Consider the following 14,689-nt stretch of genomic DNA (forward strand, 5'->3'; position numbering starts at 1 on the left):
AGCTTAAGTTTCCCCCAAATCAGCAACAGGAGAACCTAAAATCCTGTGAAAAACCCATGACTGTATTATTTATCAGTGACCACCAAAAACACAGAATAAAATATATGGAATTGACAGCTGCTGGTTTGACTGTGCAAAGCTCTGGACTCAGACATGAAGCTGCCATTGAAAAGATACACTTAATCCTCTTCACTTTCATGGATGCTAACAAGTTACCAAAAATAAAGGAGCATATAGTGTCCAGGAAATAAATCCCTATATTCTCCCCCAGTAAATAGGTATGGACCAGTGCAGAGGCTTCTGGCACAGGGCACCTAAATATATTTTGGAGGAGATAAACATATTAAGGGGAGATAATTCCTACAGAAAGGCTCTGGGGGCGAGGGGAGCCATGGCTGTGCCAGGCTCAGCAAGCTGCAGGGTGTCAAAGCCAGGAAGGGCTGCTGAGGTTTGTGTTTCACGTGAGCAGTATTTGTTGTGTATCTATTTAGGACATCTAGAGATGTGACAAGGGAGGTCATACTTCTTTTAATAACAGCAGCAGGGCAAGGCTGGGGGCTGGGACTGTGCTCTGCTCCGGGAAGGTGTCCCCTTTATTTTCTGTAAAGTGGCAAAATCAAAGCCAAAAAGGTGGGAAACAGTTTCTCAGCTGACTGAGGATTTTCTCTCCTCTCTTTCCAAAACTTCATTGATTTTGAAGGTCTTTTCATACAGATTTTTGCCTTTTCTCCTTTATTCTCTTCAGCAGATTTAGAATAAACCTGGCCAGAGGTATTACTATTTTTTTAGCCACTGCAAAAAACTCCACCACCTCCACATCGTGTCCCTCCCCTATGCCTCAACCCCACATGTCTGGCAATGCTTTCTGAGGTATTTTCCAAGTCAGGGCTTGATCCTGCATCGTTAAAGTTAACAGGAATTTTTCAGTGCTTTTTTTACAGCACTGTAACTTTATCAGCTTCAATGCACTCATTTCTGATTTACAGCAGTGTGTGATGAATGAGGTCCTTGGCTCTTGGCACCCTGACTTCAGCAGAAGGTCTGAGCTGGATATTCCATGCCTACACTGCTAGGTGTGACCCCACACTTCAAAAAGGAAAAAAAATAGTCACATTTTGTGGCTATACAATTATGTTCCCATGGCAACAGGACTGGACTAGACATGCCTTTGCTACAAAAACCTCAAACGCTTCATGTATAGGGATTTTCCTTCCTCCTGTAGGATGGAACCCTCCCAGGAACATGAGGCAAAGCCTGTAAGGTCAGGGCAACAGCAGGGTGGAAAGCAAAGAGTCAGAACTGAAGGAACAAACCTCCTCCTCTTCAAACCCAGTCAGGTCCCACCTGTAGTTGAGGCGCATCTGTTTTCTCTTCCAGTGCTCCATAAAGGTGGCAGCTGAAACAACAGTTTAACATGTAACACAGATTACCACAGAACTTCATTTCTGCTTCTTTTTATTCCACAGTCAGGTCTGGCTGGGAAACACTGATGTGCCAGGAGCCAAATGTTTTATCCAGGTGAACTGAAGAAAGGGCATTTGTTACATCCACAGCTCCATGTAGGAAGATGCCTGCAAGTTTTAAGGGGTCTAGGAAAGCCAGGCAGCCAAACTTGTTTAAATATTTGTATGAGTGACTAATAATATTATTGGTCTTCAACTGTGTATTGTTTCATTTGTGAATCCAAAAAACCTGAATCTTATCTGTACAAAATAGGAATGATTTCACTTGCACTGATGGCAGAGTTATTCCCTCAAGGATATAAAGATAAAGCATTTTTATATAATTACATCCACCTGTGGTCACAATAGAGTGGTTGGCTCTAATCATCACACTCAAACCCAAACACTGTTGTGAAAGTGTGAAAGAGGAAGCCTTTTAGTTTTAATCATTAGAAACCCAGCCATTTTCTTTTTGATGGAGAAGGCTCAGAGAAAAAAAACCTCGTTAAAGCAATTCCTGATTCCCCATGAATGATCCCAGTCTATATCAGTCTATCTGCCCCTGAGACCGAGCGAGTTCTCAGAGGACATATTTAGATGCTGGGAATACACCAGTGTTGTATAATAAATAAGTGATTATGAAAGAGGCAAGTCTACCAAGAAATGGTGTTCCCAAGGGAGCTTCCCACAGTGAGTATTAACAGATGTGCTCAGAAACGTTTGTATCCAGAAAAAACAGAGGCAGGGAGAGGGTAACAAAGTTGAACAGAGAGGAAAGGACACCCTCTTGACTGGAGCCAGGCTGGGGCCATGACATTCATTCGCCTTCCAAGCGAAACTTGCATGTGGAAAAGCTACAGCTGAGCCCCTTCACAAGCCACAGGCTTCCTGTGAATCAGGGTGGCCAGAGCTGTGTCTTGAGAGGGTCCTTGTCTCAGGGACCTGGAACTGCCTCTCCTCTCCTCACAGTTCTCACGCTGGCTGGGGGCTGCAGCTTCCATTTACAGCCAGAGATGGGGAACATGACTGAGATGCTGCTGGAAATCCTCACATGGCACTGGCTTACAGCAGGGCAAGAGGAGAGGACCGTGTCTGGAATGCTGGCTTGTTCTGGGAGCCCTGGGGGAAGTGCCAGGCAGCTGCATCCCTGCTCTGCCACGAGCACCTGCACTTCCCTATTTCAGCCACACATGAATTTAACAACAGGAATTCAAAACTGTGTGGACAAAGTTCTTAGTTTTCCAGTTGAAAAAGACATTTTTGAAACAATGTTTGGTTTATATGGGATTGTACCACAATAAAACTTTGTGTTGACTCCAAAGAGCTTGAGAAGTTTGACATCCCACTCCAAAACCCTCTCAGATTTTGTGCAGGGCCCAGAACCTGGCTTCTGCCAATCTGCCTTACTTTGCACAAGAGTGTAAAAACTGGATGAAGAGATCCATAGTTGCCTGCTGTGGAAAGGGAGGCAAACTTTTACTTTTTGGACAAGAGGATAACATGCCAAGATTCATGTGGGGCTCCCACTAATGGTAAATGAGGGAGACCAAAGCTGACACTTGACTTTCCTTTGTGGTACCTGACAGTGCTGCATCTAAAACAATGCTACCCCAAACACAGATCCTGGGCAAAAATTAAAATTAAATTATGCTGAAATGTACTTATATAAGTTCAGATGAATGGTAATGTACAAACAGTTCCCTATGCACTGAAAGAGATAAAAACTCAGGGTGTATTATTATCACCTCACTGTGAATTAATATAACCTGTTCTGAAATATAATCCAGAACAGGTTATATTAATTCACAGTGAGGTGTACAGGGGGGCTTGTGCTGCTCTCACTGCTGCTGGGAATATGTGGCCATGAAAGCTCCTCTCTCCCAGAGCCCATTCCTGGAGTAAGGAGGTTCCCCATCCTTTCCCCAGTAGGGACAGGAGAAGCCCTCCATAACCATTTCTGAAGGCATCCTCACAAAGATGTCATGAGAGGGCTCATATTTTGACCCTAGTGCCAGAGACATGCCCAGAAAGGTCTCAAAGCATGAGGGCAGCATCAGGACCAGGAAAAATCCCTCTGCACCACTGTTCCCTCTTCCCAGCCTCCTTGCATGATGTCTGCCTGCTGATAACCCTAATTGCATCTCAGACCACACTCAGGAATCAATGTTGGTTTGTCCTGAAGACGCTAAAGGCCATTACACTTCCCCCCAGAGCCATCCCCTCAACCCCAGAGTACATTAATACATTTCTTCTGTAATGTTCTAAAGTGGAAGCTGGCTCTGCAAAGAGATTTTTTTTTTTTGGCAAGCTGTGCAATCCCGTTAATGAAATTTTGACAAACCACGCAGCAGTTTTATGACAGATGCTTAACAATTTCATTTGCTATTCAGCTTCAGCAACTTTTTGAATTTTAGTCTCCAGTCCAGAATATAAATTTGGGTGTGACAGTTTCATGGGAAAAAAAAAAAAAAAAAGGAAGAAGAAAAAAAAAGATAAATTATTTCTATCATTTACTGCCTGTGTATAAATATACTGCTTTATCTCCTCTGTTTCTTCCGTTGTATTTTTAATAATTAAAAGCTTAACATCAAGGCATAGATCTCCTTACCCCAGAGAGCCATGAAGACTGAGAAGAAGACAGTTGCAGGGTTATCAAACAGATGACTTGCACGGGCAGTGGCACAAGCAGAGCTCATCTTCCAGTAACTGCACGTTTTGTCACACAGGGGACACATGGTGATGTTGTTTCTCTGGTCACACATCTCCATACTGCAACAAAGCCACAAGAGAAGGGAAAAGCGGGGTCAGGATGGCTCCAGCTTTGTGCTCTGGTGATCTTTTCTTCTCTAGACAGCAGCTGCTTCTGTAGGATCATTGGATACGATCCTACACCATTGCAGGGGCTGAAATCCTCATGTAAGGCTGTCTCCCTCCCTCCTTCCTGCCCCAGAGCCATAAGGCTCTATGCTTTCTACTCTAAGATCTTACAGAATAAAATAAATAAAAATAAAATAAAACACTCTTGTTTTATCTACAGTGATAGATAAGGTACAGGGGAAGTGCTGAACATCAAGAGACTGGAGTTCAACCAATTTGTCTCCTCTGTATTCCATCTGTGAAATAGCAACAGTGACCCTCCATTTGACTTTCTTCAACTGTTGGAAGCACTACAAAGCAGTCTTAATGAACAACAAAAAAAATTAAATCTATTTTTTGGTACCCATTATCTGCTCTGTTATTCAGGACTGGTGCTTGTTGTACAAACCATGTAATTTGCATCTCCAGCTGATGATGCATGCAGGGCGAATAATGCAAAATCAGAGGCCTTTAAAAATGTTTTAATACAAAACTTGCTGAAAGATTAAAAGTAGGAGGACATCCAGATTTTGTTGACGTGATCACAGTAGCTTATTTGAGAGAGATATATTCTTGATGCATCTCTCTGTCACACAATGCCCTCCTCAGCACTCTGTGCTGGGAAGCACCAAACCCCCTCATTAGCAGAATTTTGCTGGTTTGTTTTAACATAATGATCTGAGTTTGGGAAAAATCCCAACCACCTGAGCAACCGGCCAAGAATTATTTTTAGGACATCAATGCAAACTGCCCAAGTAATAGTAACAATGAATGCTAATGAGATAGAAATGGGCTGCTCTGTGCCCTTGGGAGAGCTCTGTGCTTTACTGGAAGCTGAGATCAGGGGAGCTGTGGAGGTGGATTAATTTGAAGCACAGCTTCCAAAAGATGAAGCATGAGGATGGAGTTTTAGGAGCAAACCATCCTGCTGCAACAGCCACTTGGCACAGATGGGAATGGGGACTGGGGTGAAGGGATGTGGGTGGCACAGGACAAGACCCAGCGACAAGAAACTCCAATTTCAGCTGTGCTTGGCCTAGATATTACTGACAAAACATTTCTAAAGCAAGGCAACTTTGAGCTTGAAGTGCCCTCCAACAGCAGAATCTATTTTTTCATCCATTTTACCTGGGTATATTCTCATCCACAGTTGCACAGCCATAGAGGAAAACAATAATCCCTACAATTGAAGCTGGAATGAGCATTTGTGTATAAACTCCCAGCCAGGCAAAATATAGCCCGATCTTCTCTCCAAAGTATTTTCTGAAATACATTTAGAAAAAAAGAGAAAGAAATGAGAGAGACATGTTTCCTATTTCTTAAAATATAATGTGGCTAAAATTATGAATCACATCTGGATTAGGCATGGAGAAAGTAAGATGACCTGTGGGAATTTTTTTCTTCTCAGAGGACTCTCTTTCTCATGATGCTTGGAGCCCATCCAGAGATACAGGCACCCTGAAAACAAGTTTGTCCCACTGGTCATTTTTCTCCCCCCCACTGTCTTTCTGTTGTGCAATTTGGTATCTTTGGACCTTCTGTGAGTGAATCCTCTTAAAAAGACACCTCACTTTCCTCAGAGAGTCTTGTAATGAGCAAATAAAATTAATTAAAAATATATCCCCCGCAAGCTTTCACTCAGTGTGGGATATATCAGCATGTTCTAAACTCACAGAAAACTCCTTTTCTCCCAGTGAATTTCCCATTCTCTGGAATCCCCCGGGGTGAGGGGGCACTGAGGGCAGCATCCACCCAGGGGAATGGGGCACGAGCATCCCTGCAGAGCTTCATTTCTGCCCAAGGTTGAACTCTCACCTCACCAGGTCGATGGGCTGGTATTTATAAAACACTCCATAGCTCGCCCACTCCTCACACAGGAGCTGGAAGACAGAAAAGCACAAGAAAGGTGAGAGCTAAAGCACCACGGGGTTCTGCTCTGGACGCTGCAGGCCCCGCAGGCCTCACCACGCTGGGGTTTCGGCCCAACACGCGCAGCCTGAATTAAATATTAAAAGTAAATGAGATGGTTTGGCATGCTCCAGCAGAGAGATGGATTCCAGCACATTGAAAGGCTCTTCAGCAGCTGGACTGATGGACACCTAAGCAGAGACAGGGACAGCAGTGTTGATTTTGTGGTCCATGGGCCCAGCCACCCGCTGGGGGAAGAACCTTCTCCTGACATCCAACCTCAACCTCCCCAGACACAACCTCTGACCATTTCACTACAATTCAGCATCCAGAAAGAGGTGCTGGGCTGAGGTGCCTCAATTTAAAATTTTTCTTCAGCTTTAAACCACAAGAAGCCAATGATTTCCACTCTTCCTTTCTGTCAGGATGTGGGCCAAGGAAAACAATGATCCCCGTTACTGATTTGCAAAACTGAATGCCTCACAAAAATAAGTTCCTCTGAGACCTTCAACTTATCCCCTATTTTGTAAAATATATAAATAGTGTTTCTCAACCCTCACTTTCGTCCCTCATTCAATTCAGCCAACAGAGTGACCAAGAAATGAAACTCAATAGGGAGCAAAGACTGAAACCAGTACCAGTGCAGGGAGGGCAACAGGATGGATCTTGTTCCTTGACCAAACAGGATGTTATTCCCTAAACTCCAGGCTATTTTATCATGGGAAACTTGACAGTTGTCAAACTCCTACATGTCTCCAGTGACATGCAGCAAACAGAAAAGGGCACACCAGAGCCTGGCCACTGCCCATGCCCATTCCTGCTGCTCACACTTGAACACAGAGAAGTCCCAGTGCAAACCATGTTCCTACAGCAATTTTGGAATTCTCTTGCCAAACCATTAACAGTGAATTTTTCCAAGCTGAACTGCTGTATTTATACAAATGGCTTGACTCATTAAAAAACCTACAAAGCAACTTCTCAGCTTTTACAGAAATATGACGTCAAAAATGTAAATGGGATGTAGGTTTTCCCCTCTGCAACCAAAAGTCATGAATCATTATTAATTTCCTTACAGCAGTAAGGGAAGGAACCGAAACTTAACAGCAGGCCTTTGTTAAACAGCAACATTCTTGCAAATTTTTTTTTTATTCTGCTTTAGGTTTATTTCAACCACATTTTCTAAAGGTTTAAGGCCAACTGCCTATGTCTGGGAAGCAATGATTTGGGACACCTCAACATCCACATGCAGCACTAGCTAAATCCCTTCCTTCTATATATACTTTTTAAAATTTAATCTTTAAAACTAAGTTTATGATGAAAATTAGATTCCTTTTCTGTGATCCAGACTGGTCAGCCATATCAGGAAAACACTAAGCTGAGAAGATTTTGCATCAGTGCCATGTTTTAGTTTTGTGCAACTTGAAACCAGATTTGTGCCTAAAGTACAAATGAATTATCTCATTTATCCTGACATTTATCAGCCTGATATTCAAAGCACAGCTTCAAAGACATGATTAGAGGAGATCAGCACACTAGACCTAAATATTTACTTCATTTCTAGGCCTCAAATCTTTAATTTTCTTGTTAAAAAAGGCACAGGCCCAGCCTAGTGTTGGATAAGATTAAAGAAAGCTTCAAGAAACCAGAAGAGACATGCCAAAGCACACCAAAAGATTATTTGATGGAACTTAAAGTCAAAAGCCAAGGTAAACACTTCCAAACACACAATGAACTTGTGAAATTAGTGAATTTGTGAACTTTTAGATGTTAGTAATGCAGAAGATAATTTGGACACTTCCAGAAAACATAGACTTCCATTCTATTTTTAGTTGAGCGATGTGCTGCTTAATAATGAAAAGACAGATGTGTGGTATTTTTAACACAAATCAATAGAGGGAGGGAAATAGCATTCACTGCCTTTTGATGAGCCATTTGCACCTCAAGGACCAGCACACTATCAATTTTTAGAACCTATTTTTATGCATAAATCCTGAAGATCTTTAAATCTGCTTTTCCTGTGACCTGACTGTTCAGAGCATATCTTTGGAGAAAATAAAAAATAAAAATCATGACACAAACAGGAAAAGCAAAGTTTCGGGACTGAAATCCCAGCATATTCAACACCCAAATTTAGTAGCTCCTCCTGAGAGAACTGGTCACCTCTCCACTTCAGTTTTTGTCTGATGCACAGACAAAAGCCACCCCTTCTTTGGGAAAATGTGATGGGAGGATGAAGTCACTAAGCTTTGAATTTAAGAAATCAGCATTTCCACAAAGAGTGGAAAATTTTGTTTTTTGCTCATACTTCCTTACTATAAAGTACTACTTCCTAGTTCCTTAGGAAAAGTACTTCCTAAGGATAATTTCTACTTGTTTTACCACAGTGAACAAATGTTTTTTCATATACAGACAATAAAATCACAATTTAAAGCATTAACTTCAGCAAAAAGTGATGCAGTGCCTCAGTGTACACCCACAGGACAGCTTCTAGCTGCAGAGCTACATTAAAACATTGTTGAGGACCTCTTATTCCTAAAATATATTCAATATTTATCTTTCCCAATCACTTTCATGCTTATGTGCATAAACTGCCTCTGCCTCCCACTCCTCCAATTCTGATCCTCATGCCATGGAATGAAGCAGGATTTATGCCCAGTACAGATAGCAGAATATGACTGAGCATACTCTCATCAGGGCTGGCCTGAAATAACATTATCTGAACACATGTCAATATTCTTACCAATGTGGCATGGAATGTATCATTACTGAGCTGAGTACTTCATACATATCCACACTACATTCCACATTTGGGCAAATTTAAATGCTGCGAAGCACTTTTTTCCTTAAACTGCTTGGCATTTAGTGCCTTTTTGCAGCATTTTCTGTGGGATTTTGGCAAAAACATCCAGATTCCAACAGGTGACTCTTCAGGCTGGGATTCTTGTGAATATGTTAAACCCCCCTGTGCATCAACTTACTTTTCTGTCATTGGGCTCCACGTTTTCACCTTCATAGTCACCCTTTAAAGAGAGAGAAAAATCTGCGTCATCCAGCGGCTTGTGCCAAGAACTGCTCTGATCCTGCATGCCCACGTCTCCCACTCACTTAATGCATCAAAACCAGAAAAAGCAATCTGTAAAATAATGCTGTATTTTAGGAGCCCATTTGTCACGGCACACTTTGTCTTCTGTCGTCGGGCACATTAGGAGAGAGCAATAGTGTCTGTCATGGGGGGAAAAGGAATGAATAAGTGATAAAGGTGGCCTAAAAATGTCCAGGGCAAGGATGCGGTATTGCCATGGTATTTGGGGTTCAGCTCAGTCCACTGGGAAGAGAAGGAACCAGCTGAGAGAGCTGCTCCCTCTCCAGACTCTCCAAACACTCAGGACTGATTAGATTTGAGGTTTTAATTTGGAGCTATTTTTTGAGCAAACTAAGACAATAAATAACTTCTTTACAAGATTATCAGCAGCTGTCCAAAGATGTGAGGCTAGAACAGGAAGAGAAGTTTATTTAACCTTACTTTCTTGATTTCCACACAGCACTGCTGTAGTTTGAGAGCCCTGACATGTATGACAAACATCAGGCAGACAAAGACATTGCTCTGCTCCGGGCTGCTCCAAGATAAAGCTCTCACAGTCCCATGTAAAACCAGTGTGAGTGTGGGGAACAGAAAACCAGGAAGACACACTTCACCCTCAAATCCTAGGCCAGAAAACCAGCACTGGGCTCCACAGCCCTTGGGCACTCACACTCAGCTCAGGCGTGAGCAGCGTGACAGGCAGCCCCTGTGACACCTGCCAAGCTTTTCTGCAGGCTAAGAGTGTGTGCTTGTCAGTTCTAGTTGCACCTTGAGGCTCTAAATCAGGACACCAGCACCCAGCTCTGTGTGTCTCTGACAGGATGGGGGTCCCTGGCTTGTCTTGAATGCCACCAGAATTCCTGAGCTCTCACTGATGAGCACCATAGCTGAACACACTCTTGACATCTCACTGAACTGCTCAGAAGCAAATTTCATCAGCAGGAAGGTCTCCAGTCACATCCAGTCCCATGGAATACAGGACATCGGATCCTTGCTTATGGTCTTACCTGGTTGCATGGACACACAGCTACTGACACCTCCAAAGGGAGATGTGGCCAAGGGAACCAGCTACTTGGTGCCCTGGTATTAAGTGTGTTTCTGGCACTGGTGTCAGAGATCTTGGGGGCAGAAGGTCAGGAAACAACAGGAGAATTTAATTTGCTAAAACACTGTAACAACTCTTGTAATGTTACATTCAAATTTATGATCATCGGTGGTAGAACCGAGGTGGGGAATTCCTTAAAAGCAGCACTAGGATGGAAACAACATGCAGAAGTTACTGTACTCATGACACAAGGGAGAAGAAAGTCAGTCGTGTTTGGGATGATGCCACCAACACGTCACACATGAGGGATTTCTTGGTGACAGACAGCAGACGTGTGTAAAATATATTGTGAGATCACTTACGTCATGCAGAGGATATGCAGCACTGTAAACCCCATTGGCAAGCAGGCTGGTGATCCCTTGAAAAATAAAGACATAATAGTTATTTATAATTTCAAGGTTAGACAGCCTCACTTCATCATCCTTCCAGGAGATCTCCCTCAAAATAACAGCCATTTGATCAGATAATGATTTTGCTGCCATCTTATTCCTTTCCATGTAGTTTCATTTTTAATCATACAGGTTATTATACATGACTCATTTTATGAAATGGAAAACTGCAGAGAGCAAGAGGAAGTCATATATATTTGAGAATCAAGAATTAGAAGCCAATGACTTGGAATTAGTCATTAAAATAAATTACATTTTCTGAAAAGTCAGTTTGATTTAAGGGAAGATTTGAAAGTGTAGCAGAAGGCTGGATCACAAGAAGAATACGGCTGGAATTGATGGCACAGGGAAACCCACATCCACACACATCACCCACACAAAGTGTTGAATTCAGGTGTCAGATTGATCAGAGAAATTGTAGGGAAAGCCTTTGCGAAGACCTTGGCGTAATACTTACCATATTTACCACATTTTCGTCTTTTATTTAAAAGGGCAGTTTCCTTCTTTCTTCCCTCTCCTTTCCCTGTTTACACAGCCGTTTATTAGTGACATGCATGAGGCTGAAAGCAATTAGTGCTTCATCTATTAAATGTCTGTGGCACAAGGGACTGGGAGGAGTCCTGCCTTTCCCAGGGGTGGTGTCACTCCTTAACAGGGGGCAGAGGGAGGAGTTGGTGTGGAAGTTTGGAGGAGTGCTGCACCATCCCCAAAGGTGGCTGGACCTGGGCCTTTGGAGGGCTGTAGCTCATTAATTCCCTAATGTTCTTTCCTCCTGCAGCTGCTGGCTTTAATAGAGCTACTTCCAATTCTGTTCACCATGTCTGGAAGCATCACATTGCCCATGAACATACATTTGGGGTTGGAATGAACCAGTCAGAGCTAAGTCAAACACTTGTCTTTGTGCAGGGCAATGGTGATTAATGCCAACTGAAAAAAAATTAATATATATAAATCTGGCCACTAGCATTGGGAAGGATTTGAAAAGACTTAAAAAAAGAAAAGAAAAATGAGGTGTTCTGGTGAGCTCCATGCAGCCCATCAGCTCATGGCTAACAAAAGAGTGTGGGACTGGTGTGAAGGAACAGTGACTATGAACAAGGAACCAGTTCACTATAGAGTAATTTTTGATTGCTCTTGAAATGAGGATTGCTCAAGTTCATTAACATTTTTGAGATACTAATCACCTGCTGGAAGAGCAGCTCCAGGAGTGCTCAGTATCTTGCAGATACTGATATTAATTTTCAAAGCCCTATTTAAGATTATACAGGTCTATGAATTGTCTGCAAATGTTTCCACACTCCTGGCAGACACAACTGGTGAGCAGATAAATGATTTTTCTAGGGCTGTGAGAAGAGCTACATAGTTCCCCTCTACTACAGATCTGGATTTAAAAGTGAAGCCAGATCCACATTTTCACAAAATTTTCCCAATAAATAACAAAGGCCGCAGTATTCCCCTGGGCAGCTGCTTTTTTCCTGCTGGGCAGCAGTGCTGCAGCATTATCTGTGATTGTTTAAATCTGTTTGCTACCTCTGCTGGGTTGTAACCCAGCATTCCAGCACTGGAACACAAAGGAGCTGATTGAGTTATGCAGGGCAGGCCTGGTGGCATTTTTATTACCAATATTGTGTGGCCTTGCCAGTCTCAGGTAGAAGAACCATCCAGGAATCCTAACACTCTAACATACATGAGTGTCTTCCCTATTCAACAAATCCCTGCTGTGCTTCCCATTTACTGAACCAAAAAAAATAAAAAAGTCAACTCCAAGGCAAGAATTCAAACTGAGCTCTGTGACCTTCCCCTTTCAAGAGTCCAAAGATGTAATTTCCAGTGAAAATGATCCAGCACCAGACTCAAAAAGGGTCTCGAAAGTCACAGAATAATTTGAATTTCCCATGCTACAGAGAACCGCACTTCTGTTAATACTGGCTGGACACCAGATTTTAGTGTATATTAGGAGTCAACAATTGTGCATTGTATGTTGTTACTTCAACACAAAAGTCAAAGCATGGAAATAATTTGTGGCGTAATTGTTCTTCTATTATTTGATGTCTTTCTAAGCAGCTGATGGGTCAATATTGAACAGAACTACCTGTAATTCAAGTTCCTATTGTTTTATTTAACTTCTTGTAGGCAAATACATGCCATAACAGATTTCATCAGTTACCAAACATTTTCTTCCATGTTTACGCACTTTTCTCACTTTGTTTGGATTTACCATTAACTATTTGTTAACTTTGGTTCCACAGTCAAGTATCATGTGTAAAATAAAGTATATAACGGCTGAGCAGGATCAGCTGCCACCAAATCTTCAAGGTGGCCTGATTTGCAATTCATCTCTATTATGAGTTTAATTTTTACAGCACAAACTCTAGGGCTGAAATCCTGAAACTCTTGGTTGTGGTAGCACAAACTTCTCATCCCCTGACTTGCAGCATCTGCTCTGAGGGCTGAGGTGCCCAGTTCCAGTGCAAGCCTTGGCCCCTGGCTGCTCCAGAGTGCTCATCTCAGTTCCCCTCAGGACAGTCGAGACCATTCCCCTCAAGTCACTGGGAAACCATCCCACTATAAAATGTGGGGCTCCTACTTGTATGAAATGGGCCAAGCCACAGATTTTCACTGCAGGTATTGGATTTAATTTCACAGAAATACCCTCAATCCATTTCAGGGAGTGTAGAACACAGAGCACATCTCATTTGCTGGTTTATGTCACCATCCATCCTAAGTCACATCTGCAGGGGCTACATGCTCAATTACCATTTAATTTAATCTATGAATTCACATTTGAGAAAATGTCAAACAGCTGCATAAATTGAATCAGATTTCCAAATAAAACAATTACATCCACATACATTGAATTAGAGACCAGGGGGAAAACCTAAACTCCACAGCCATTTACAACATACAATTATTTTCAATACATGAAAAAGATATTGATCTTAAAGCTAAATAAAGTTCCTTACCCATGCTATATTTTGCTTTGGTACACGTCGTTCTTTTCAATATTTCATAAACCTACAGAAGCAAAAGAAAAGGCAGGGTTACTTCAGACACCGCCAGTGAAAAGCACAATCTTTTTGTGTACAGCTCAAATATTGGCCAAGCCAAGATGTGGATGAAGTCATCAGTCTTTAATAAAAGTCATGGTATTCAGGAGAGTGGGGCTCAGAGCTCTCTGTGTACAGGAGAGAAAAGCTTAGCTAAATAGTCAGCTACCAGGAGAACTGATGGGGGCAAACAGGGTTACATCTACCCCTGGCACAACAGAAATGCAAGTTTTGCTCATGTTAGCCATTGATTGGAGCTCAGGGGTGTTCTTCCACCTGGAGCAGCTCTTCCCTGGCCTCCAGGGCACAGGCTGGCTCCATCCCAAGGAGCCACGCAGAGCTTCGGGCTCACGGCGTGTACACAGCACGCAGCCGTTAATCAAACTGGACTAACACAGGCTGACCTTAACATCTCTGAGCCTGCCTGACCTCAGTGGCAAAACAGATGTATTTATTTTGGGATTTATTGCACTTATTGTCGAGTAACCTTTGCACAGCTCAGCAGGCTGCCCGCGAGGTTCGGCTTTTGGCCGTTCCCGTGCAGCAACACTCTCTGGCAGGGCAACCAGGCAGCACAGGGAAACCTGGAGCAAAGACACCTCCTGCCCACTGCCTGGCCTGTCAGCAGAGCTGGGGACTGTTTCCCAGCTCCTTAATCTACGTGCTAACTTGACTCTTGCCCAATTCACTGGAGGAAGCAAGTGAGGGCATCCGGGGCAAGTCCCACAGCTCATCCCAAGTCTACATATGAGTCTGTCGTCTTGTAACCCCGGTGAATTAAAGGGCTGTCACAGAGAGATTTCCAGTTATATAATACATTTTTTTTATTTTCTTTTTTAATAACTGAAAGGTCTTTGGCT

At 42.7% G+C, this 14,689-nt stretch overlaps 1 protein-coding gene across 2 annotated transcripts in view; it reads right to left on the bottom strand.

Annotated features, from left to right (window-relative positions):
- Positions 1-14,689, bottom strand: part of ANO1 (anoctamin 1) — a 70,401-nt gene that overhangs the window by 16,578 nt on the left and 39,134 nt on the right. Inside the window, exons 7-14 of one of the 2 annotated variants that reach the window (XM_064715508.1) lie at positions 13,746-13,797; positions 11,240-11,305; positions 10,696-10,751; positions 9,185-9,226; positions 6,114-6,178; positions 5,427-5,561; positions 4,051-4,211; positions 1,314-1,396 (exon numbers count right to left, since the gene is read on the bottom strand). In XM_064715508.1, coding sequence (XP_064571578.1) covers positions 1,314-1,396; positions 4,051-4,211; positions 5,427-5,561; positions 6,114-6,178; positions 9,185-9,226; positions 10,696-10,751; positions 11,240-11,305; positions 13,746-13,797 — 660 coding nt within the window. The remainder of the gene's footprint in view (positions 1-1,313; positions 1,397-4,050; positions 4,212-5,426; positions 5,562-6,113; positions 6,179-9,184; positions 9,227-10,695; positions 10,752-11,239; positions 11,306-13,745; positions 13,798-14,689) is intronic. The other variant, XM_064715509.1, reaches the window with a different exon arrangement.

Source organism: Zonotrichia leucophrys, chromosome 5, assembly GCF_028769735.1.
Source record: "Zonotrichia leucophrys gambelii isolate GWCS_2022_RI chromosome 5, RI_Zleu_2.0, whole genome shotgun sequence".
Taxonomy (NCBI): domain Eukaryota; kingdom Metazoa; phylum Chordata; class Aves; order Passeriformes; family Passerellidae; genus Zonotrichia; species Zonotrichia leucophrys.